The sequence below is a fragment of the Plutella xylostella genome, chromosome 23, assembly GCF_932276165.1.
Source record: "Plutella xylostella chromosome 23, ilPluXylo3.1, whole genome shotgun sequence".
Lineage (NCBI taxonomy): Eukaryota > Metazoa > Arthropoda > Insecta > Lepidoptera > Plutellidae > Plutella > Plutella xylostella.
Window position 1 is genome coordinate 4,274,783 of NC_064003.1, and position 27,152 is coordinate 4,301,934.

The 27,152-nt window shown below is 37.3% G+C and overlaps 4 protein-coding genes across 18 annotated transcripts in view; 2 read left to right on the forward strand and 2 right to left on the reverse strand.

Annotated features, from left to right (window-relative positions):
* The window catches only part of LOC105388959 (intermembrane lipid transfer protein VPS13A), a 57,045-nt gene extending 56,177 nt beyond the window's left edge, over positions 1-868 (reverse strand). The window contains exon 1 of the mRNA XM_048629602.1: positions 722-868. Coding sequence (XP_048485559.1) covers positions 722-862 — 141 coding nt within the window. The 5' untranslated portion in view covers positions 863-868. The remainder of the gene's footprint in view (positions 1-721) is intronic.
* A 3,619-nt stretch (positions 869-4,487) lies between these two features.
* On the forward strand, positions 4,488-6,452 carry LOC105383762. The gene is made up of 5 exons (XM_048629456.1): positions 4,488-4,645; positions 4,747-4,818; positions 5,021-5,095; positions 5,475-5,708; positions 6,006-6,452. The coding sequence occupies exons 1-5, from the start codon at positions 4,607-4,609 to the stop codon at positions 6,156-6,158; spliced, it is 573 nt and encodes a 190-aa protein (XP_048485413.1). The 5' UTR covers positions 4,488-4,606; the 3' UTR covers positions 6,159-6,452.
* On the reverse strand, positions 6,447-8,512 carry LOC105383761 (transmembrane protein 183A). Its single transcript, XM_011553860.3, has 3 exons — positions 8,205-8,512; positions 7,319-8,022; positions 6,447-6,807 (listed from the first exon to the last, which is right to left on the reverse strand). Exons 1-3 carry the CDS (start codon positions 8,242-8,244, stop codon positions 6,496-6,498), a joined length of 1,056 nt encoding a protein of 351 aa, XP_011552162.3. The 5' UTR covers positions 8,245-8,512; the 3' UTR covers positions 6,447-6,495.
* Positions 8,513-8,954: 442 nt separating this feature from the next.
* Positions 8,955-27,152, forward strand: part of LOC105381571 (liprin-alpha-1) — a 111,307-nt gene continuing 93,109 nt past the window's right edge. For all 15 annotated transcript variants that reach the window (XM_048629441.1, XM_048629440.1, XM_048629446.1 and 12 more), the window contains exon 1: positions 8,955-9,500. In XM_048629441.1, the coding sequence (XP_048485398.1) occupies positions 9,252-9,500 (249 nt within the window). In that variant the 5' untranslated portion in view covers positions 8,955-9,251. The remainder of the gene's footprint in view (positions 9,501-27,152) is intronic.

Below are 27,152 nucleotides of genomic sequence, written 5' to 3' on the forward strand. Positions count from 1 at the left end.
ACGTCTGCACGCAAAAGCGGCTTGTAGCGCCATAATCTTCTCTTCGATACGCGCAAGCTTTCAAGTCAAGTTACTATAATAAAATAATACTTAATAATCTTTATTACAAAAATCTGCATCAATATTATTATCTACTATATTATTATATATTATCTATAACACATGTTGAGTTATAGATCCTATGAAATAAATCAAAGATTTCCGACATGTGGCATGGATGCGAGCAAGTACAACACATGTTTAGGCCTACATCTCAGTATTAAAGAATTACCCCTAGTCAGATACCTACTAGAAGTAAAAAATCTTAAAAGTCTTGATCATGGTTTGAATCTTACTGATGACCCTCCTCTGACAATATTTACGGAGTCAACTGTAACAGCTAAAAACAAAAGCCAATCACTCCCACTCACCAGCGCCTCAGGCTTCAACTTCAGGTCCGTCAGCAACACACTGCCGGAGAAGATGCCCACATTGAGGTCCTCGGTGTTGAGGTCCTCCACGTACTTTGCGAAAGTAGGTAACTGTGTCTGTCTGACTGTTACTCTTTTACACCAAAACTACTGAACGGATTTGAATGAAATTTGGTATACATATGATCTAGACCCTGAGAAAGAACAAAGGCTACTTTTTATCCCGGAATTCCCATGGGAAAACTTTTTAAGGCGAAGCGAAGCGCGGGAACAGCTAGTACAAGATAAAAACAAAAGCCAATCCCACTCACCAGCGCCTCAGGCTTCAACTTCAGGTCAGTGAGCAACACGCTCCCCGAGAAGATGCCCACATTGAGGTCCTCGGTGTTGAGGTCTTCCACGTACTTGCCCAGCAGCCGGTTCAGGAACCCGGCCACTACGCCTTCGAACATGGCTACGGCGGAGGGTGCTTAGCTGTGGGGTGATAAGTTCCGATAAGTTAGGGTGAAGAGTTGTGGGGATATGATGGTAAGTACTGATAAGTTAGGGTGAAGAGATAGAGAGGCGGGACTTGCTACGGCGGAGGGTGCTTAGCTGTGGGGTGATAAGTTCCGATAAGTTAGGGTGAAGAGTTGTGGGGATATGATGGTAAGTACTGATAAGTTAGGGTGAAGAGATAGAGAGGCGGGACTTGCCTTACCACCGACACATTAGCAATCTACAATTCGCTTATCTGTCAAACAGTATCTGTCAGATCCATACAAATTATGTCAGCTTTGGATCGTTGATTGCTTATGTGCGGTGGGTGTACGGTAGTGGATTATGCAAGAGCGCTAGAGCAATTTCCGGTTTAAGGTTTGACTAACTCTACATAAGCGGTTCCGTATATTCTGGCTAACGGTATGGCTCTTTATGTATTATGTGGGTGCGAAATAGCCTTTGGCACAAAACTATGCACCGCAAAAACGACTCCCTTCCATTCACAGGTGTCCCCTAGGAGAAAGGTCGTGACGTTGAGAGCTCGCATCGCTCCGATTTATGTATGGGCTAGGGTTTCGTTTTTCCCGACCTTTGTCTGTTCCCGGGATACGGGTTTTTTTTTCAAAATTTCGGGAATTTATTCCCAGGAACGGGAACACGGGAACGAAACCCTAGTATGGGCCCTAAATACGTTACTTAGGTACCTATATGTAAATTGGTAATTATAAATAGGGAAGTAGGTAAGTACAATTTTTGCGCCACCTGTAATCTACAAAATATACTTCACACATAGGTAATTAGGTGGTAATTAGTTATGAAAGGCCCAACAATCATAAACTGCATTGCATGGTACCTACCGATGCAATTTAATGACGCTGGAAAGTACCTATCATAAATACTTTAGTAAGAACCCTACGTAAATCGATAAGCTTTCGATGTAATGAAGTATCGATTCCTATGCGTCTTGGTTAAGGTCGATGTCAAAGAGGCATTATAAATAGAGCTATAGCACTTAGTTAGTCTTAGAGCTTGTAAGTTGTGAGTAGACGGGCATAATATGTAGGTATACTCGTATACCTACTTATCCATTTATCACACACACACACACACTCCAGAATACGTAGTAGAGAATATACCTATTGGATGCTGTAATAATTTGGTACATAGGTACATCCTAATTCCTAACTAATATTATAAATGCAAAAGTAACTGTGTCTGTCTGTTACTCTTTCACAGCAAAACTACTGAATGGATTTGAATAAAATTTGGTATACATATGGTCTAGACCCTGAGAAAGAACATAGGCTACTTTTTATCCCGGAATTCCCACGGGAAAACTTATTAAGTCGAAGCGAAGCTCGCGGGAACAGCTAGTAGTATTTCCAGTAGTATATTCCAGAACGTATTGTAGGTTTACTGGGCATAACTTTAATCGCATTTTTATTCACTGGACGTTGCGTCGCCAGAAACTATAAAAACCAGCCTTTATAAAAATTTTAATCTCAAGTTAATAAAGCGCTTGCATAATGAAACTTGCAGCATACCTAAATACTAGCACAGCTGAAGCGACTTGCGAAGTGAAATTGCTGTGTATAAGACAAGTATAGGAACAATCTTTATGTACATGGGGCGTCCATGTAACTACCTATCGCCTTTAAGGATAGATAGAGGTGCACCCACTGGATGCACCCAGTTCTCGACAGGTGAGCAGTAATGCATAGTAAGTAATCCAAACACCTATCCCGGCTGTAATCGAATCCGGGTCCTTTTGGCTTTTTAGTCAGTGAATGCACTTATGCGCTGTATAATGTATAACCCGGCTTAGGGAAAATGTAATGAAGTATAATATGTAGTTCCACAGAACCTATTCCCTCTCCACCTATCATAGAAAACGCTCAATATTGACCAGCGTAGATTACACCTTACATAAACCCGGATCGGTATGAAATTGCATCGAATGCACGTTGTTTGTTTGCGTGGGCCGCGCGGCGCATGCGCGCAGGACCAACCGATATCTCAGCACTCGGGCCACCTGTGGCTTATAGACCGTATGACGTGGAACTTAGTCATTACTGAAGTCCGATGGGTACAACATTGCCGTATCTTCGATAGTCTTGCACGGCTGAACTTTGATAAGCGGGCGGGAAAATATCGATATTCTGAAGCTTGATAGGAGTAAGTACCTATGTACTTAATACCGAAATAAAAAAAAACGGTATTACGGCTAAAATAGTACTTAGCTGTCCTTAATAAACATACGATAGCCACTGGCTCACAAAGGTAGCCTGAAATGAGTTCTGAAATCCCTTTCAAAACCGTACTGTAAGGATTATCCACATAGGTTTCATGATACATATTTATACTTAAATACGATTCCATGCTTCATATACTTAGTATATTTATGCATATCTAATAGAAACTGTAGGATATTAAAAATAGTTGTAGCCCAAGCGCTGTGCCGGTATGTAACGACGGCGACGTCAACATAAACGAATAATTGAAAAGGTCAAAGATGACAGGTTCATCGCGGCATCAGATGATTGAATCTTGCAAGTACCTATTCCAGAACTGCCAGCTTCAAGCTATAAATAGAAGTAGCCGATTCAAGGGCATTTATATACTCAACCTTGACAAGGAAACTCAGTTGGGAACCTATACCTACGTTTGATCGAGAAAATCTGATCTGCAAAGCCTACTTTAGTAGAAAAGGTACTCAATCAGGAAGAAAACAAAATAGAAAACCAGCCAGTAGGTAATAAAATAAAACAAAATCGTATGCAGAGAAGGAAAAGGTTTCCGAAATTCAATATTCGAACGCCTCGAATTCGAAAGTAAAAAGAACACATTTATAAATAAGGAGGCGTCTACCAAGAAGACACTTCTCTAAAAAGGATCTTACCTTGCAATGGTCATGGTAGATTTCCTCTGCAGGAAAGGTTCCAGAACTTGATCGGTGTCGTCCAAGGTGGCTGGAGGATCACCGACTGACTTTGACAGACGTCACGGGGGTCGATGCGCATGTGCGGGGTAGTTACATGCGCAGATGGTCGATAAGAAACCCTGTCTTCGTCATAGGGACGTGGAGGATGCCATTATAAGGGCACTTCCTTGAGGGCTCGGGGGACATTGCGATAAATCTGGTTAGAAACTAATCAACTATCTAGTTGATTCTTATCTGTTCGTATGATTTCTGTTTTATACCTCTGATGGAAAAAGAAGGGTGATATAAGTTTGTCCAAAGTGGATGAGTGTGGCAGCACAGGACCGTGGAACTTGGCGTAACATAGAGAAGGCCTATAGCCTGGTGATAATGATAATGATGATAACTTTTTACAGAATTGTCTTCTTACACACCCGAATTGTCATCATTCCATTCATTTCCGAGCTTTAAGTACCTAACTATATCTACGTACATACAGCGATAGATAACTCAAACTTATAGCACCCCTCTTTTTAAGGGAGGCCATAAACAACGACCAATTTCACGAAGCAAAGGTAAACAGAAACATTAACAAAAACGTTGATTAACTAATAGTCTAATTTACCCATCGCTGTATCATTATTGGTCAAAATTGACCTCACTGAGTCTGGTCAGTTTGACCCTGACGATAAACACTCGTAGACCTGTTCCGCATGTTAATTACCGCGTGACTTAGGACGGATAAAGACGCTTTGTTAAAGCATAACACCCAAACAAAGTATAACAAATAAATACAATGTTATTTGCTGTGGTTTTGGTGTCCGCGTTGGCTACTGTGAGGATTATTTTGTGTATTATGTTGTACGAGCTGTTGTTAAGTATCTATCTACATAGTTAGGTATAGTGGCTATAAAATTGTGATATTGTTGTTTGCAGTTATGTGTCGGACAACAAGTACCCAACAACACCGGCCCGGCGCCAGTTCTATGTGGAATCATACCGAAAACTGTAAGTATGGAATTATATTTTTACAAATGCTTCACGTAACTTGACTAAGTACCTAATTAATTATCAACCCTATTAAAACTCAAATTAAAATAGCAGCATCTGAGTATAATCATTAGCACCTATAGGTAAGTACTCAGGCAGGTATTTATGTGTTTCTTAAGTTGTTAATGATACTAAATTATATTACTGTAATACATTTCAGATTAAAGGATGCCTTGATTTCCCGAGCATTGTCGAGCAAAAATTATCGAAAGGATGTGGAAACACCCAGACCGTTGTAAGTAACATAATATCTACAACTATACATCCCTCTTCCATCCATGTTACCATTCCACGCTTACTCCAGGGGTCTTGGTCATAGGCCCAATGAGCGAGCAACATTCTGTCTTTGGTATCAACTATCCATCCACGACAGTCACCTCATCTCTCAGGTCGTCGGTCCAGCAAACTGGAGTGCTACGTTCCCTGATCATTCCACACGACCTCTCGTCTACCTCAACGGTTTTCGGTTCTTCGGCAGATGACAAATAATTATGCCCACGCCACGGCCACTTTGAATTTCAGTTTTCAAAATGTATGTATACCTATTTCCTTACCTACCTACCTATTTCGCGATTGCCTTAGTTCTCTAACTATTTAATAACTTTTAATTCCAGTGCGAGTCCCTAAAATGCGTGTTCGAGAAATCCGGCTGGATAAAGAAGCACCAGCTGGTGAAGAGCAAGGTCATCAGCGACTTGGATAAGTTCGCTGAGGAGCACCCGGCCTGGTACAATGCCACGCAAGCTGTGAAGGCTACGTGTGTGGCGCAGGACTTGCCAGCACAGGGGGTGTTCATCAACTGTCCAGCTTATGACGTTCTTCATTGCGCGCAGATCGTTTACTATCGGGTAAGTTGTTTTAAATTTTAATAGATACTATTTTGAATACTTAGGTACAATTTGGTGACGTGAGAGATTGACCGGGGCTGTAATTTTTAAACACAAATTTTTCACGGAATGCCATGGGTGTCTGACCGGCATTTACCGACATTGTACATACTGTACGGCGAAGGCTCCTTTGACTCTAAGAAGGCAACAGGCCAGAGAATATAATTGATCGCAGCCATAGCAAGCTTACGTAGGTAACCAGCCGTAGTGGCGCCATCTATTGACCATAAAGCTTAACCATTTTCCTTCTATTTCCAGAGCGCGCTCCCGGAGCAATGGTCCACGTCTCCCGACTGCCTGTACCCTCGGCAGTTCACCGCAGCATGTGCCTTCTGTCCCGAGGACTGCTTCTCGCCACAGATCCCGTATCGCTCGTGCAACGCGTGCCTAAACTACCCTAACAGGGCGTAATGTTACACAGATTTGTTTTTGGCTCGAATATGAGAAAACGTGATTATTAAGATGTAATACAGGTTATCATACAAATAAAATGTAAAAAATATAATTTTACTGATGTTATATTAATTAGAAAGGCGATTTTCGTCTTCTTATGATACTAATATAATGAATCAGTAACATCCAATAAAATTTAAGAAATCATCGTTACATGGTTTCAATAATTCGTATTTTTGTCGTTGTGTATAATCAAAATGCAGATAAACTAACTTTGAAATAAACTCGAAAAGCAAACATCACATGTCGTAACAAAATTATAACATTCATTTATTTATCTCTACACACATCACACTTATCCTAAATCAGTATCACATGACGTGAAGAAACTCTCCTTCAGCACTGGCTTGGATTCCTCATCTCTGGCAGGCAACTGGTTGTCAAAATAAGGATATTTCGGATTCCACCAGTCGTGAACCGCTATTTTGAGCACAGTGTCTAGAACTACGGAACATTCTGGTAATATGTCCCTGGATATGTTATGTACCCCGCTGTTAAACCCCAACTGCATTCGGTGGTGCCTGAACCCTGGGGATAACACTACGCTGACAGAAGATAAGGTCATGCCCATCAGTGGAGGCACTTGGCAGAAGTTTATGGAGGTTACCTGAAAATAAATAATTGTTATGAAAAATTACTGAAATGTATGTTTCTTTTTTCTGTATGAAAGTTGAGTGTAAGTATTTTTTGAGGCATGCAAAAGTAATTTTCTAATAACCAACCACATAAATTAAAATAAAAGAGTGAGTACTTATCTTATGAATGTTAGGTGAAAGCTGTGCAATGATCTTATAGCAACAATATAATTATTATCAATGACCATGGCAAACTCTTTTTTCCAAATACTTTTATACTATAATGTAACACACCAACTGCCGCCTCAGCACACAGTACCCATTCCGTTTCATGCAGCATATATTATATATAAACCAAGTGTCACAAAAAGCACACACACATTCCATGAAAATGAAAATAGTGCCCCGTTTTTTAGCTCCCTATTATTTGTAAACATGGTAATGCAATATTAAAAAAATCAAATGGTTATAATCAGGCAATAATTTGTTAGTAAAGTAGCCAAATAAGAACCGGTGAATTAATGCAATCAAAGTGTGCCATACCTGCAAAACCTTTGAGTCTTCCTCTGGATTAGCATCTATTCTTCCGAGCTCCTCTATGAAGTCAGCAGCAATACTTGATTCATTTTTCTGCAGAGGATGAATCTTCTTAAACTTGAAGTAAACAACCCAATACGAATTGCATTTCAGGTACCAGACATTGACGCAGCGCCTCCGCACCAACTCATGTGGCCGGCTATCATGGGCTGACAGGACAACAACCCTCTTAGTAAACACATCATAAGTGTAATGCAGTGCTCGTATTACTCTTTGTCTTAATCCATAATATTTAAAACTATTCTCCAACCTCAGACTTGTAGGTAGGCTACGAGAGTATTCGCAATACGTAGAATATAGCTCTCTCCAAAATGACTCCCTTTTTGTTATAGCATAAGTGGCTTTATTGATCCCTGCAAAACGCCCGATATCCTCAGGTTTTATATATTTTGATATCAAATACCACACAATTTCTGGGTATTCTATTCCAGGGCGGTCTTCTATGTTTTCTTGCTCACATTTAGTACTTCGCTTCTTTTTCTTGTACACAAAGTTTTTAGTTCCATCTGAGTTCACTTCCTCAACAATGTCGAAATCATCATCAGGGATTTCATCCCAGGAAAGTTCAGGAGGGACATTTTCTACAGTAGTTGACTTTTTAACTCGGCTCACTGGCTTTGGTGCATTGGCTGAGTCATTTATTGAAAAATCTAGAATCAACGCAATAAGATGATCAACAGAAAAAATTAACAGTTGTATTATAGCATATATTACATAGTAAGTGCATGAGTATCGCACAAAGTTACAGGTAGCAAAAGTTTATCAGTTTCTTCAAGGTTATGTTAGATTACAATGTTTCTTTAACAAATAGTCTTAAGGAAAGTTACATTACCTCCAGTATTGAGACGGCACTGGTTTTTCTTTTTCGGCATTTGAAAGACTTTAGCACTAATTTAATCGAATTTATCAAAATATTAGGCTTTTGCATCTGTTGTGTTTTACACTAATAACAGGACTTTCATTGAAATATTTTGTTTGTACTGGTAATGTATAGTCCTGGAAATTTCTACATTCAGCTGGCCTAAAAGGTATCCACTACCAATCTTGTAAATGTAAAAATTATGTTAGAAAACGAAATTATAGATTTGGTATAAAATAAAAACAAACAAAATACCGCAGCAGGCGTCAGAATAATGACGTTTTCTGTTCTGTGATTATGACAGATTAAAGGCGCATTGATTTTGAGCACAGAGCAGAAATTAGTAACACATATCACAAAATCGTTATTCTGAGGAGTAAATATTTTATTTGCCTTCAATCCTAATCTCAACATTAGACTTATCCAAAATTCAGATAAAATAGTCAATGCAAAAAGCTCTTTCTTCAGCCGATGTCCATTGAACATTGATATCCGATAAATAGGTATCTCTACTGTTATATTAATATGATAGTTATGGTAGGTACCTATTTAGTACATAGAACCTTCATTATATCAGCAGTTAGTTGCTAGGTATTTCGCCTTTTTTTTATTAGTTTTCATATTTGAAATAATACTTTGCACCCAATAAATAAATTTAATTTTCTCAGAATATGGATTTTTATTTCTCTTGTCACTGAAGAAAAACATATCCTTCTAATCTTTGACTTGATTGACGTTCGTATCCAAGATGGCAGACAGGCCGCTGGAGCCGTGATGGTACGAAATCGTAGGAGTTCAATTTTTAGGTGTGTCTTTCTAAATATCGAACTAGAATGTCTCGCGAATTAATAAGAAAAACCTCGTGCGAACGTTGTGACAATGTAAAGGTGCGCCACCGCGTCCTGTGCGCTTGGTTTAGGTAACAATTGATGCCGGAACATACTAAAACGGTGATCGGTAATCTTGTGTTGTTCGGTGTGCCGTGTCCGACAAGTATTCTAAGTTTGGTGTTAAATTAAAATGTGGAATATGATGTGCGACGTGATGCCCACGATATCTGAAGACAGTATTAGCCAGAGGAGTTCGCAGTTCTCTGGTGAAGATGCTAATTTCGAGCAGCTTATGGTGTCGATGCTGGACGAGCGAGATAAGCTCGTGGAGTCGTTGCGGGAGACTCAGGAGCGGCTCGGGGACTCTGAGCAGCGCCTCAAGGAGGTGGAGAAGGAGCGGGACTCGCTGCACCGCCAGATCGCCGCCAACTTGCCTCAGGTCAGTGTCTCAGCACCCTCGGACATCTACCCACTCCTAGGAGGCCTCTTTTGCCAAGTTTTTGCAAGTTTAATGCTTAATTTTATTAATCCTGTACCAAATTACACAAAAACCCTTTTGTAACCTTAAAATTTTAGTAGGGGTCACAAGTAGTATTCAGAGTTAAATGTTACCAAAGTTTGATGATAGTATGAGGTCTCTAATAGTATGATTAACAATTTTAGGTGTTTTGGTTTGCCCAGGTATCTTCTAGAGAAGGGGAAGATTATCAAAGTATGTGGAAGTTTTTAAGAAATTGTGAATAATGTAGAAGTTTATCAAGCCGGATTGTATCAGTATTCAGTTTAGTGTATTTAACATTACTTTGGATAGCTGAAGATGGAACACTTTATAATATTTTGTATTATTTAGTTAAATAAATATTTTACAAATAAACTTCTTAGCAACAAAAATCCAAGTACCAGCTGCAGCGTAGTATTGAAACTCGCCTAATACTAGATTTTCTATGAATGACATTTTAATGTATCATTTTAATCAGAAAACACAACAGATAAGACCACATCATCAGATTAGTTTAAGAATGTGCTTTGATTGGAATTTAATATTTTTTGTAGTTATTTTAAAATCCATTTCATACAGTTACTGCCTTCTGCAATATCCTATGAGGTATATTTCATGATGATACTAAGATCTTATACACATTTCAAGAAAACAATTCTTAAATTTTACAATTAACATGCTTGTTTATGTAAAGTATAACTTACTTTACTACTTACTAATAAATGTAGATAATGGACTAGGCCAAGGACTAGGACAAAGTTCAGTATTTAATAACAGGTTTTTTAGTTAATCCTCATAATTGCTACCACAACCACCTGTTTAATAATTATCTTTATTCATGATGTCTACCTATTAGTAGCTCATTAAATTGCATATTTTAAACATCAGAGATTTATAAACAACCAATGATTCACATTTTGCTTAAATCACTCTTAAATAATGTTCTTACATCTTTTTTACACAAATGTGAGCAATCACTGTAATTTTTATTGAATGAGATGTGTCAATAGTGCGAGGTTCTCTCTCTCATAACTATACTAACACAAAAGTACCCACAAGATTTACATTATAATCAAAATAAGGTTACCATTGTCTCTTATATAAAATTTTACTTTCAATAAATGAATTAAACCTATTTTAAATCATTTGGTTTATTTCAAATTTGTTACCTACATTATCAGGTTTAAATTTCAATGAAGGTACAGACAGGTACTACAACTGTCCTACTCCACCAACTGTAGTCATTAAGTAACACACATAGGTAGTAATAAGTCTATTGTTTGCACTATAATGCATGTGTGAACTTGTAGTAGAAGCAAAAAACCACTGAATGGATGACATAATAATAGCAGAACTCATTCATAAATTATTTAACTTCATTGTATCAGTGGGTCAAGAGTTAAGTTTGTTATTATGATTCTATCCATTAAGTTAAGTAATATACAAGCTATTCATTATAATAGGGTTAAGGTTAATTTTATAAATAAATGAATTTCCTCTCCATGATGTAATGAGTAATACTGATAAGATAAGAAATACTTGGCTTGAGTCCATGTTTGGTTAGTGTAGAGGTAGTTTACCTACACATTGCAACATTTTATTTAAGCATAGCTATTGCGAGACTGAAAAAAATATGGATTCACGCCTTCAAGCTATTACTCAAATAAGTAGTAGTGTACTAGGTATTCTTGTTTACCACAAGATACATTTTCGGATATATGTATTAGCCAAAAATATAAAAGATCGACCGGATGCCACAGCAGTTAGTTATACTAATAGTACTAACTCTTATGAAGATTCAGTTCCCATGTACAAATCCCTCCCTGAGCAATTTTTTTATACTTACATGTTTAATGGAAAACTTCCTCCAGTGTTAGAGGAGGTCCATTTCCTGCATTTGAATATTACGGTCTAAGCGTGTGCGCAATGTAGAACCTTAAAACATAAACTACACTGTAAAGTTTCGCCTTATCTCTCGGCCTATTCCGGACTATACCTGGGTATCTTATCTTGCTATGAAGCATAAATTTCCCCGTATCAATACAGCATCACAACAAGCACTCGTTGTTCATAGTTATCTTACCGCGATCCTATAATCACTACAGGGAAGTGCTGGACGAAACTGGTTTTACGGCGAGCGAAATCGACGATGTCGTCGTTACTGGAGGGTCTTTCTATATGGCGAAAAACGAAGTTTCGTAACGCTGCTGCGAGGGCCACGGCTCTATCTTGTGGTATTAAACGTTTCCATTGCAAGACAGCTCTCATCATCACAACCCAGACAGCTCTCGTTCGTCAGTTTTTCGTCTAGAGTTACCCTCCTGGTTCTACCATTGAAGAATCAAGTTTAAGTTAAAACTATTAGAAGTTAAGGCCAGATTATGCTTCTCCATTTTATTCGATTATAATCGAAGTAGAGGAGAAGCTATTAAGCTATTTTTGATGGGTTCAGCGCCTTACGAGTCATATACACATAGACGCTTCATTTGCCGTCTATGTGTATACGTCAACATACTTTATTCATTTACGAAAAGCAAAAAGTAAATAGACAAGGGCCAAACATTGAAATCGTTTTAACGTGGTTTTAACATTGTCATGTTTTCTCGTCCTCTCAGAAGCAATTTCCTTTACGGGATGGATCTTTTTTAGGGGTCATAAAGTTAGGTCCAAAGATTCTGTGCAGTCCCGACAGACCTAAGTAAATGCCTTTTATGTAGATAACTAGGTCATGTCTTGCCGTTATTGCTATTTATTGCATTAGTTTGTTACGATGATACTTAAACATCCTAGTGAAAATTTAAGTTTCATTTCGATTTATATTGTATAATACCAAATCAATCCCTGTAAAGTAAACCGAACCAAGCATCCACCTGGAAAATTAACATTCAAATGTAATGGGCAGTAAATTCAGCCTATTAAAATACTCTTAACGGTCGGGCATTTAGCAGTTTGGCGGGTTCATCTATTTCTGTACGGCCGTAGTATTTCTCGCCCCCAACTCCAAATGGACTGGCCATGCGGCCCCGAACCTTTAATGTGTATTATATTTAGACTCGTCATCATTTTTATTCCGGATAGATATTCCGAGCAAGCAAAACGTTTCTACAATGCATCATTAGCCGATACATTATTGGGATTAGGACCTCATGTCAGAATCAGAATTACTTTTCCTTCCTAACTGAAACTGCAAGCTAAACAGATCCTACCTATGTACTTGTTTATTTTATCTCTATTTACTCACTGAAAAACCATCAAAAGAAGGCGATTATTCTCGAGCTGACCCACTGAAACCTTCAGCTATAGCCGACGCACGTCAATAAGCCTCATCGCATCACAAGTGTTGCTCTGTTGATATTCCACTCGATGCCAGCTTTCGACGATGATTTCAATACCGTAGCAGGACCGCGATGTATTTCCGAATCAGGCCACTACCGGTGTTTGAGCAGAGTTTATGAAGTCTGTTTCTTATTTTAATAAAAGTACGGACGTTACAATTTCCGCCGCGTCTTGCCGCCCGCGCTCTCGTCAGGATGTCCGTAACCTTTATCTTTACAATTTTATAATAAACGTTTCCAGATGAGACGCTTGCTATGTTTTGTTAGTTATGATTACAGTATTCCACACCTTGATTAACAGGGACTAGTTGCAATAATAATATGATTGCCTAGTCTATGTTTGTTGCTGTTACAAGTAAATTGTACCGGGGTCACACCGCACAAAACGACCGCAAAACAGCTTTTTATTGAAGAAACAAGTGATTCATCCGCTGCAGCGTGGCCGTGACCGCAGCAGGCGTCACCAGCTCGCCCCACACCCCCGCAATCAGCTGGCGATCACTCGAGTACTCCAGGAATCGCTGACGACGGGTCATGCGCGCTGTCGCAAACATACTCGGTTTGGCTCCTCGCCAAGGGAAACGCTTTACTGCGTACATTCGCGCCTCCGAATATGAGAGACGACTAGCAAATTGGCAACTAAGCAGGCCCATGTTCTGTCTTGTTACGGTAAATCTTGACTTAGATGAAGCGTAGAGATAAATGGTGGATTAGCTTAGCTTGGGGATTCATCGAACTCAAATTAGTTCATTTTTAAGTTAGTGGGTATGTGATGTATTGTACAATGATTGAGTCAGTGACCTCCAGTCTACACGTGTACTGTTATATTTGCATTCCCCAATCTTTGTTTAAACAGCTGCTGATGCCAGAAAAAATATACTAAAAATTCTGCTGTAGTTTGTCGCCTGGTCGCGCCATAATGCTGTAGTATTGTACTAATTTATGTCAGTTATTACTGCACTGTACCTATAGCCAGTGTAGTAGTCGACCAACAGTTGAATATTTTTACTACCTACAATTTACTGCTCTACATGACCTTTTAGGTACACAATCCTCTAATGAACCAATGATTTATCTAAAACTTATCAGCTATTTCCAGCTTGAATATCTCATTCATTCTAAAGATTCGAATAAGAAATCAAGTCGAAGCATGAGTTATATTACCTTGCCGACTCCAGTCGCAGACAGCTCCAAATGCTCACTGAACCACACCGCTTCAATATTAACTATTGCAGTACAGAGCACGGATTTTCATAACACATGAAATGCTTCCCGAGCTTCTTAGATTAACAATGTACAAACAAGATGGAGTGTCAGTGGAAAAGAAACGTCTTGAAAAATAACAGGTTAGAAGATTACGACTTTATTAATTGGTACAATGGTTGTCATTAGTTTGAACTTAAAACGGTTTGACAGTAAACAAAATGGGGACAGCTTTTTGCTTTGTTTTTGCATGTCAAATACCATCTTGTTCGTATATTGTTAATCTTAGCCGAGCTTCTACAACTTGTACTCGTGTACTGCTGTTAGATGCTGCTCAGATTAGATATGTAGATGCGTAAAGTTTTGCAAACTTTTGAGTAGAAAATTAATTTTAATAACCCCCTCCTTGTTCTTTGCCCTCAGTTTCTTTAAAAACAATATATGAGATTAGATTTCTCAATGTGCGATGATGCGTAAAATGTGAAATCAGATATGATATTAAAAGTTTTGATTGGTTAGGTGGATCCTTTGTAATTTAATATCATTTTCGTGTTCTTAAATTAAGTATACGGCATTCGACTGTGCGATCCTAACCAAAACCTTCAGCAGGTTATACCAAAAACAGATACACCCTGTATAAGTATTGAATCCTAATCTGTAATAGAAATGACGAGGCTACCTTACCATCTTGTTGCTAGTATAATTACCTATTACGAATTCCAAGTAAAAGTATTATACAGTAGCCGCTCAGTGATTTCAAGATTAGAATGGACTAGCAAAATGTGTGTCAACGGAAGTAGGTAACAATATCCTAGCGGTGAACGTCGGCGCGGCTGAAGGCACTCTATCTTACGAAAAACTAAGTTCCTGTGCTAGACACAACTCTATCTCGTTGTATTGAACGTAGGTATATACTGATTGTGTAACAGTATTTTTATTTTATTTATTTATTCTTTATTGCACAATATACAAAAGTAAGTATGTACAATCAGATGGACTTAATGCTAAAAGCATTTTCTACCAGTCAACCTGCAGGAGGTACAGGGAGAAACAGTACGGAGATCACCAGTGTCGTCGACTTCATTCGATACGAATCAGACAGAAAAGTCACTGGATTTTTAATGCGTTTTATTAGTTTCTAACGTTACCGACCGGGGCCCCGATCAAGATATCATAGAAATTGCTATCGAATTACGGCAGCGACTTGAATTGACAGAACTTTTGATAGGCCTACTGTTCACATGCGTTTGTTTTTTGTGAAGCTAGAGTCTCCAGGGAGCGGCCGGTCGCGCGCTGATTGGCGAGGACCACGCGCATGCGCCGCGCAGGTCCCACTCCGGCGCACGCCATGCCATGTAGCGGGATTCTTATTCCACTAGCTAGCCCATAGACCTTGTACACACTCTAGCCCTATTTCTATTGTATTCTCTGTGGGGGTGTTAGTACCTGCACCTGGCTCTCTCGAATGGAACCCTTGTGCGTATCCCCAAGGTCGAAACTGCCTTCATAAGCTTGGACCACTTCCCACCACGTTGCGCGTTGGTCCACTACCCCTAAGGACTGATAAGTTACACTGTAATTATGGCTCTTGAAGTCGAAAAAAATAACATGTAGGTAGTACAGAGGAATTGAAAACTGTTTTTTTCCTAAGTCGGTAATTTATAAATACAATACAAGGTGGGACGGCGGCGCGGCAAGCGATTTAAAACTATAGTATTTTATTACTATAAGTAAGTACTGAAGGAAAATAATAGATGAATACGGCCATTTTATTTAAATAATCAAATCACAATATATAATAAAATCGCTAAAGGATCGCTGTCTGCACCGATCAACGATCACAGATCGGTCATGCGTGCGATTCTCACGATTATCGGCGCCCATTCAACTAAAGTACGTATCTATAACCACTTATTAGCTGATAATCACACTTCACATTGCTTAATAGCTATCGAAGGTTTATTAAAAATAATAATGTACCTATAAATTCATATGACATTAAAATGATGGAATAGTATTGTCTACTAATTTAATCCAGTCCCTCCTGTGCATGTATTTAGCATTCCAAGTTTATTCGTCTTCTTTTAATGTATCTGACTATTCGAAAATGCTAAAAAAGAACTTACCATGTGCCCTGAGGCACCTTAGGGCAGCCTGTGAATTCTACACACATTCCGCTTTTACATTCAAAAGATAATGTTTAAATAAATAATTTCATTCATTTCAACACTGACGAGAAAGTATAATTTAACCCCAGAGGGATGAAATTAATAATTTGATCCCCGGCAATGTTTTTTGGTTCACGTTAAAGGTCACATGGAGCGCGCCCACACTGTCTGTTACCGGGCAACCGGGATTATGTAGCTCATTTATAATAATATAAATAGTTATGTATTCCGTGAAATTTAATAGGGATGTCTACGATCTACATACAACTTATTTACTGAAGGCAACTTTCCTAAGGGCACAGAATAATAACTAAAGGGGCATAGTTATAATGTTTAATAATCTTTCAGGGTCATCCAAGACCCAAGAGTTGGTAATAAAACTCGGTACGTTTTACACATCAGTCATCATAGTCAAAAGTTATGTTCTCCTAAAAGAACTATGATGTGCCATGGAACTCGTATCGTAGTACATTTAAGCAAACATATCGTGAGTGAAGAGAGACCGGTTCCGTTCACAAATAGAGAAAGTTTACTAATAGATTAAAATAACAATACGTATTTATCTAGAAAGTGAAGTTAACTGCAGAGGTTGTAAATGTGTTTGTAGTAAGGCAGCCAGGCAGCTTTTATTTTGAAGTGTGTTTTAAATTATCTTATTTACATCTACTTCGTTTTATAACCGCCCGGATACTAGATGATAGATAGATATTTGCTAGTGTATGTAAATATATCGTATGATCTAGGTAACAATGTAGTGTAAAGTAATGGAAATATCTAAATAATTCTCAGGCATCAAAGCGTCAATACTAGCCACCAGTCGAGCCTTTCAATTCACAAGTTACAATAATTACATCAATAGAATACAAGGAACTCAGACAGGCCTAATGACCATCAGCCGTGTTGCTCGTTATTTATCGCCGTGATTATGCAAGTCAGTAATTTATTCACACGTTCCCCGTTAATGGTTTTATGATTGCCCGTGTTGCCAGAAACTCAGGTAATCTGCCTCGGTATGCTCAAAGTCCGCGGAATCAATTAAACCTACGTGGTGGCAACAATTACCAGATTCCATCGGCGGTTGTGTTCTTTCTCGCCAGTTCTATCAGTTTTAATAGCTCATTCTGTTGTTGATTTATGTTTCCGTAGGTATCGATTATTGCCTATTCTGATGTTGATGATTCAAGATTTTTATATGAACTATCCATGATATAGAGACGTGTATTAAAGTTTTTTTGTTGGCTTATTAATCAGAGAAATAAAATAAATGCCTGCCTATAACGATGGGTATATAATAATGTAAACAAGTAACAAATAGAAATCACACAACAAACTTGCCAAGCCAGGCAAAATTAAAGAAAGTTTAATCAACAAACCGCAGTAAGAAGTCCGTAGATAGATATTATTAGAGCTGCGGTCTCCATTATTACTTGAATTCTTTGAATCATCCACAGATTCAGTGCAAATTGAGACTTACATAACATAAAAGACGTGAATGTTCGTTATATTTCCATAAATCGTATATTATTATGTGTCTGTGTCGTGTCAACCAAGTCTATTATTATGACCCTTTTCGGTCAATGCTCATGCGTAATGTTACGATATGACCCTAGAGAAACTTTGCAGACATCAAAAAATAACCTCATGTCTTTTAGTTTTTTCAATAATCTTCAATCGTTTGTAAGTAGGCGTGAGACTTGATAGGGGATAAGGATTGTGGTATGAAAAAAGTTCAGATTTCTGTCAGTCCTATGCTACCTAGACCTAGATCTGAAAATTGGATAAATACGATAACCGTCAATAGATAAGTTAAATTCGACATTCCTCGTGTAAATAATCTAGAGTAGGTAATTAAGGTTGTTTTACAAACTAACATGAGAATGTAAAAAAAATCTATTCTAAATTTAAAAAACTTCCGAAAACTTATGTTACATAACACATTTTTCTAATACTTCATTGTACGTTTGCAAAGTTTATCTAACAGAATAATAATCATCTTCGTATTACGTAAATAGTAGTAGGGATTCACGGGTTCTGGCTCACTTCCCCGCCCGCTCCACCTGCCCGCCCCTGCCCCCTCCGAGGCGCTGTCTTTGGCGATCCTGCAAAAAGCTCGCCGCGAATAAACTTTATTAAGGCAATTAGCGCCCCGCGGTTTTATTCGCGATCCGCGACTTTTTCTAATTGGAATGAATCTTATTGCGACACGCTTTCCTATTGGCTCCGACTCTTTCCTGTAGTAGTAGGGATTCACGGGTTCTGGCTCACTTCCCCGCCCTGCTCCACCTGCCCGCCCCTGCCCCCTCCGAGGCTATTAAGGCAATTAGCGCCCCGCGGTTTTATTCGCGATCCGCGACTTTTTCTAATTGGAATGAATCTTATTGCGACACGCTTTCCTATTGGGTCCGACTCTTTCCTGTAGTAGTAGGGATTCACGGGTTCTGGCTCACTTCCCCGCCTGCTCCACCTGCCCGCCCCTGCCCCCTCCGAGGCGCTATCTTTGGCGATCCTGCAAAAAGCTCGCCGCGAATAAACTTTGTATACAAGTAAGTACCTATTGTGTAGGTAGAATATTATCGGTTGATTTTAAGCATATCTACTAACCACTCCTCCTCGCGTTGCTCGTCATCGCACCTACCTACAGGCTTTCATTAAGTATGAGTGTGTGACTGTTATTTGAAATAACATGGTATCCAATGGATAATATTTATCAGCCTTACTTCATTCAATGCATTACTAGCGACTGTAATAATTAAAAGTCATTATTACTGGTGAATTAAACATCCATCTCCGTGTCTTTACTAAATAACATAAAGCGTAAACACTTGTACGCAGTGGCTGATAGCGTTATAAACCGAGTTCTAAAAACATAGTTATGTAAAGTGAAATCAATAATTATACGTACCTACATGCAAACATTACGTTTTTTTTCACCCACCAACGGTTCGATGCCAAGCATTTGTCCCTAAGTAGGTAATATTTTTTTGGTAAGCATCCCAAAACAATAAATAACTCCAGATATGTCGCGCTTTGGGTGTTCGATGCTAACCCTAATCAATCACTCAATATAAGTGCAAAGGTAATATAAAAAATACTGTGGGCTGGCGTCTGAAATAAAAAAACACTAGCTTGTACATACGTGTCTGCGCGAAGTGTTATGGGAATATCAATTTTATTTGTATGCCGATAAAGGAATCAATGTGGGATTTTAAAAAATGAACAAGTCTCGACCAGTTTTCACCTAACACAAGTGTGTTTGGTTTAATCTCGATAAAGATTGGGATCGTGTACAAAAAATACCCCCGAAAACCGCATTCCGCGTATATAAAACGCGCTGCATGTCAGATCTCAAACATATCAGCCTGGCTCTCTACTGAGTGAGTTTATAATTATTGTGTATTGTGCTACATAGATACCTGCAGTGTCCAGACATATGAATGTAAGTTATGTTTTGTATCTAATCACTTTCCGTTGAATATGTATAATAGTCCATTACTTTGTGTACATTGCATGTGAGTCAAAAGCACCTCAGTGTTTTAACTTACTTTTATTCTTACCCGTATTTTTTTGTGCAAGTAACACTATAGTTAGTTCTCATGGCATAGTAGGTAATTCGTTCACCCATTTCATCAGTATTAAACCGTAACTTTACGCATATCTCTGCTTTCCACCCCCCAACATAAGATAATGTGCATCATCTATTTTTTACCGTAGTAAAACCAAGTAAATTTATTTGTTTTAGCCATCAACAATAATTGACGACTGCGACTACACCATGAAAAATTACTATTATCCGAGCCCTAGTGATGATGAAATACTATCACCATCACTTCTCCTGAAAAAACCGACTAAACGGATTCACGAAAATATTGATTCATATTTTGAAACTCCCTCGAAGAAATCTAAGAGCAAAACATTATCTTCGACGGTCGGGCGTGCTGCCTGCGGGGGTATTTCATATATATCCACCAATGAAGACGACGGATCTAAAGCGTCACACCTCATAAAAATTGAAATGTACGATATGAAAAAATTGAAAGATTTACCACCCAGCGAACATTGGAAAAAAGCTGATATGCGAATCAAGCTGTATTGCACCTCTGATCATATTCTTTTCCATGATACTAATCAACTCATGTTTTCTATAACAAAACAAATAGCTACAAAGACAGATTGCAAAAAATATTTTCTCGAGACATCGAAGTAAAAATAATAATGTACCACGACCCCCGGCGCACAGACCACACACAACTGCTACACTACCGAGACGCCCCTGTATTCTGTTGCCGCCAACCATGGATTATACACTACACTCTTCCGTGTTCGATGCCGCATTAATAGAAGCCCTCTTGGATTATGAACGTCGACAAGAGCAATCCTCGTACTCACCTATGCTGAGTCCACCCATGCTGCCTCTGCGATTCAACCCTTTGAGAATTGTTTGGAGTGAAGAATCAGAAGAAATGTCTCCGTTTACTTTAGATGTTAATTTTAGTTATAGTCCAACCCTTTTTTAATTATTTCATTAAATTGATGTAAATTAGTAAAACTTTTTTCTTTTACTAACCCATATACTAAAATAGAATAGGGATATAGTTAGGTAGTTAGTAGGTATAATTATGGAAAATAAAAATCAGTAGGTCTGAAATAACTATCATTTATTTTAAAAAATACTATTGAACATTTCTCTTACCAGTAAATCGTTAAACATAGTTTCTTCAGTAAACAAGTTAAGAAAAGTTTTCATTGACAATCCTTTAAATTTAAAATAAAGATAGACTAAACAATATTCACCACAAACAGTTGTAAAATAATTTTGTAGTATTTTAGAGTTGTAATACCAATTGTGACAATTACGTGCTAAAAATGATTTATGATAGCTAGACGCATTACGTCCATATGAGTCAAAATATTCCCCCAAACCATTGCTATCGATACTAATAGCTACCCAATGAGAGCCTGGTTTTGAGTCAGGATCTAAGTTAACTACTGCAAAAAAGGGTCTGCTCACATTTAGTGGAATTCTGTTTGCTGCAAAAACATTATGCATCAAATATGGGCTTATTTCCACTAAATAGTTTTTAATCTGCTGAGTATCCATTGTGAACAGATGGTTATGAATGAAGAGTAGGATATTAAGTTTCTATCTTTTATACATGGTAAACTTACTTCAATTTAACTATTATAATCTACAGTTATATCGCGGTTTTTATTTATTTCAAGAACATTATCAAATTCAGCGTACACTATGCAATTAACGGTAGATGTAAGAGCGGTATCAAAACGCACTTCTAATCTAAGACTACCATGCCTTATAAGATTCCAGTGTGAGTTATTATTAGCCGATAAATCGGGTGTTAAATCGAATGCCATCAAACAATAACCGTCAGCAAAATCTTCCCTAGATATAGAGTTACCTTCATTCAAAAAGTGAATACCTGTGCCAGAGAACAAAGTATGGTAAGCATTGGTAAATACTTTATTTTCAAATGAGGGCTGAAGTGTTTTAGAAGGAATTTGTTGTCCGTCAACGTACAAACTAAAAGAGTTAATGTTATAATTTTGAAAATTAAAAGGATTTGTGTTCAGACTACCATTGAAAGCAATATTGTTTACAAAACCCACTATACATCTTTTGGGTATTTGCCCTAAAAATATATTATCCAGCGTTTTTCCTTGAACTCCTGCAGGTATTGTTAAAACTTTAACTTCAGCTCGTGTTATTGGATATTTAGCTGTAGTTGTGGCCAAAGCTTTCTGATGGGCCAGCAGTACAGATGGATTTATACGTGTCCTACGAATAATGAGAGTTGCATCGGTGATTTGAACTTTGAATTTAGCATCTAATGTTGTACTCATAAGGTTGAAAGTTTCCTTTGTCCTCACTAATTTGACGCGCATTTCAACACCGTTGATTAAAAATTTTTCTTGGTTAAATATATCTGCATGCACGTGACCAAGCATTTCCACTTCCCGGCTTTGTTTGGCCAACTCTTTGCGTTTAATAAAACCTTTATTTCCTTCATCAGTTGAATCCATTTTACCTGAGGTATCTCCATACCACAAACCGCACGTAAGATGGGACTCTTTAGCAGCTGGACCATAGTTCAATAAATTTTCTATATACGCTCGATATGCGTAAGTATTGTTGGGTGGTGATACGAGTTTCTGATTTAAGTAAACATCCAACTGACTAAACAAGGAATGAAGCCAATTATTTACTGGTGCCACGTTCGTTGACTCAGTAACAACAGATGAGTCCTGGTTTAATACTTTTGCTTTGATGTGTAGTAGCGTATGACTCAAATCCACATAGTCTTCTCCGTTTCCGGGTACTTGAAATTCAATGGGTCCATCGTCGGACAGGGATGATATTGGTTTATAGTGAACCCATAACCCACTTTCAATGCTTGTTTGTGTCGATGGAAGAGCAAATAAGTCTAACTCAGATTTTGTGCACTCACAGGAATTATTGTGTAAAAACGACATTATTATTATTATTATTATGAAAAAATATCATTAACTTTGCGTTTGTTGATTTTATTTTTTGTACCTCTTCGTTGTGATGTCTTTGAAGCAATGATTGGTCGTTGTGTAAGCCTTTTTAATTTATACCCCGAGCCAGACATAAGCGAATCAACTTTAGAGTCAGCCTTCCTTTTCAAGTTAGCACTAGCCATTTTCAGACGTTGTTTAACAGATTCTTCCAATGGTTGTGATTTTATCATATCTGATAAAATTCCCACACCGGTATGTAAGGCCTCTTTTCCTACTGCTTTTGCACCACTTGACAATAAAGGTAGAACTGATCGAAATAGCCCACCTAAAAAGCTACCTATCCCATGTCCTCGTTGGTGGGGTACACCTTTGTAAACAATGCCTATTCCTGTTCCAGCTTGATGTGAGTAATATTTTTCATATGGACAAGGATGTTGTGGACTCATTTTATTCGTTTAAAGTGTAATTTAACACACGAAGTTCCAAACTGGAATGGTATCTTTCCACCTGTGCTCGTTCTTATATCAATTTCTACTGTATCAAATTCCCTACGCATAATGGGTAAGTAATGAGCGGGTGAAAATGTATGCATCCTATGTGCACCGTATATATATTTAATAGGATCTAACGGAATTATTCTTAGCAGAGACGTCATAACATCACCGACCATTTGCGGATCAATTATATCGCAATATACAAAAAGTTGAGATGGTAACCCTAAATACAAGTTGTAGGGATATTTTCCATATGAGTTTAAAATCATGTTTGTATACGGTTCAAATCCAAGTTGTAAGCCAAGTTTGGGAGTCAACTTTATTGATTTAGTTTCATTTTTGTGATCAGTAAGATGTACAATTTTCGATGATTTATCGTATGAAAATGTAACGTTATTTTTTATCAAAGAATTTTCATTTAATGCATTTATCATTTGATCAATACTTTCGTAGTTAGTAGCTGGAATATGAGACTTATACTCTACTGACGTCATTATTTCTTCATCGGGAATCATTACATTTTTCTTTATATAAAGTACGTTTTCATATTCTTGCACATTGAACATAGTACAAGGATAATGAAATTCAACTAACCCCACTACCCATTCCCCTTCTAACTTGATACTTTTGGGTAACATAGTTGAAAAATTTGCTGTGGTGTTTTGCGGAAAATAAGACATTGAGCTATTACTCAACAATGTGAGATAGAAACTTTCTTCCATCATATTTTTTCTAAATTGGATGCTTTTATCCAAGAGTTGAATTTATTTGGATAACCTTTCCACTTCACTAACACTTCCTTTCTGACACCAGAATACCGTGAACGAATTATTTTATCTACTTTATATTGACGAGTGGGGTCATAAATCACTCTTTGTAACTCGCGTTCATAAAACGTACCGGTAATTGCCTCTCCCTGTAAATCTTTTAAAGTGTAAACTGCCCATGGTGATCTAGGTATTATAGTCAATATCTGAAATACCTCATCACTCCAGTTAGTTTCATAACCCTTTTGAAATATATGTTTGTATTTAGTTATTCTAACGTAGTCTCCAATGCGGTATTTAGGTTTATTTTGAGTTTTATCAGCACTTTTTGTATGGTATAAGTTGCGCCATACAGTCATAATATTTTCAGATGTAACATCAGAAGGAGCCATTTTAATACTTCTATGAAAACTATGATTATATGAATGCAATAAATCTGGTAAGATATCAATATATCTATATGTATTTTTATGTGTGAAGTAACGCCACATCTTCATTTTTAGTGTTCGCTGAAATCTTTCCACAATGCTAGCTTTAATATCGGGGTTGTTAGTGGTATAATAATTAATATTTTTACTTTTAAAGTATAATCTCACACTATTAGCAATAAATTCAGAACCCTTATCAGATTGTATGTGGCGAGGAGTTGCTTTAGCTGCATGAAATATACTTTCAAAACACTGTTTTGAGGTTTCAGCATTTTTATTCTTCATTGGACGAACAAATGCGTATTTACTGAAAACATCGATTACACACATCAAATATTTAAAACCATCATTATATTCACTGTAAGACTGCATATCACTTAAGTCAGCCTGCCAAAGTTCATTAAAATTTGATAACACATATTTATTTCTAGGAAACCTTCTGATAAGTGGTTTGTGTAAAGTATAAGTTTCCTGTGCCTCTAACCAAGTTTTCACATCCTCTTTTTTCATTTTTCCCTTCATAGATTTAGCTAATTTATCGACACTGCTGTAACCAGCTGGGTGGGATACATTATAATATATATTGTTGATTTCTAGTACGGGGTCCATCGTTCCCAATCTATTTTCTTACTAATTTTTCCAATATTTTTTAACTTCGGTGTATAGTTTTCCTGAATTTCAGTTTCAGGAGATGCTTGTTTAATCTCTTCCTTTTTAGTGTTTGATTGGGAGTTTATTTCGTTTGAATTTAGTGAATTTATATAATTTAAGTTAGCTGGATTGCCTATGCAATATAGAGGAACTTTTATATCATGCAGCAGTGAACTAAATACTTCCCAACCTCTGGGCTTCGCGCGCTTAAGCGGTCTTAACACATCATTTATTAAATCCACAATGTTGCTATGCAGTATAGGTTGATTGTTTATGGTGACTTCCCCGCGATCATTCCAATTAACTCTATCTTTATTTTGCAGGATGTTTTCCAGCAGCAACTCACCCTTTTTTAAATAAGTTTTTGGTATTAATTTTAGTAAATGTGATGGGGTGTATGCAGATAATGGATAATTAATATTGCTGACGTCCTGTTTTAATGGTTCAGATTTGGTAACTGTCGTCGCTATATTTTCTTCTGAGTTCTCGGTAAGATTGTTCTTCATAGTAATCAGCGGTTGTCGCTCTTCTTCAGTAAAATGTAAGTATCTTTGCAGAGTTTGTAAGTATAAAGTCCATTTTTCTCGGTCATCTACCTTACTATTTAAAATTTTATTCATTTCATCATCTAACCGAGTAAGGGTCGTTTCAGGTTTATCAGTTTGCTTAATTTTTTCTAAAAATTCAGGTTCCACAAGTAACAATTTTTTGGTATTATCCATTATAGTTTTCACCGTAATATACTATTAATTAATCCGGTTAAAACAGAACCCAATATAATAGGTAAAAATGCACCACCTTTCTGGATAATTATATGTTTTCTGAACTGGTGTTTCCCTTTGGAAACCAATTTTCTCAAAGTACTTTTATGTTTTCTTAATTTAATTGAATCTTTGTTTTGAAGAGGAATGTTTCCTTTTAAAACGTTGTGAATACACTCACAAATACAGTTAATTTCTTCTTCACTACAAACTTTTAACAGTGCTTTACGAAACTTCGGTTTGAGTGTTTGTAATGCAGTGAGGAAATGTTTATGAGTCGTTACTCTTCCAGGCATTATTTGGAAATGATAGGTATTTGTTTTTGCACATCGTATTTAAATCCTTTTTTGGGTACATAAACTATGCAATGCTGCTGTTCAAATATATTTGTTTTAAGGCGATAAATGTCGAAAGTATTTTGTTTAAGATCAACCATTAAGTATCCGTGAGCTTCCTTTGTGGCGTCTTTATAAGCTTCTTCAACAAATTTTGGATTCTCAGGGAAAACTTGACGAGCTAGATAACGTATTTGAGTCTTATCTCTAGGGTTCTTAAAAAATATGATATAACTCGAATTTAAAGAAATATCACGCTGTCCTTTCCCTTGGTGAAATAAATTTTGTGTTATATAAAATATGCTGAGGTTTCTATGATGACTGCCCTTTGTAAACAAATCTACGATTCTTCCGTCGGATTCTCTCATTAAATCATCTATTATTACTAAATGAGGAGTTTTACCATCAAACATGGTAAGTTCCGGCAATCCTTGGTGGTAGTTAACTTCTAATAAATTATATGATGGTTGCATTTCATCATAACACCAAGTTATTTGTGAAAAATTTGTGTTGCAGATTTTTTTAACATACTTTATAAAATTTGTGACAAAGTTAGTTTTGCCACAGCCACTAGGTCCACCAATAATAGCTGTGAACGGATGAATAAAATGATGCATTATTTGTTATTTTTTGAGTAACGTCTACTAAGTACTGCTGATTTGCGTTGAATGAATAAATGAAAAATGAGATTGTGTTTATAAAAATATAAATTTATTTTATGATTTCATCTTAAGCTACACACTAAAAATAAACCTACATACAAACTAAACACGCTTATTGGTTATTTAAAACTAAATAGAATAATTAGTACACACAATACAAAAAAACATATATGCAGAAGCATAGCACAGACACAGACACACACAACAATGTTAAAAATCTTAAACTATTTTTAAAACTACAAAAACTAAAAAATTATTCAGACATCTTATAATGCCCCCAGGCAACAGTATCG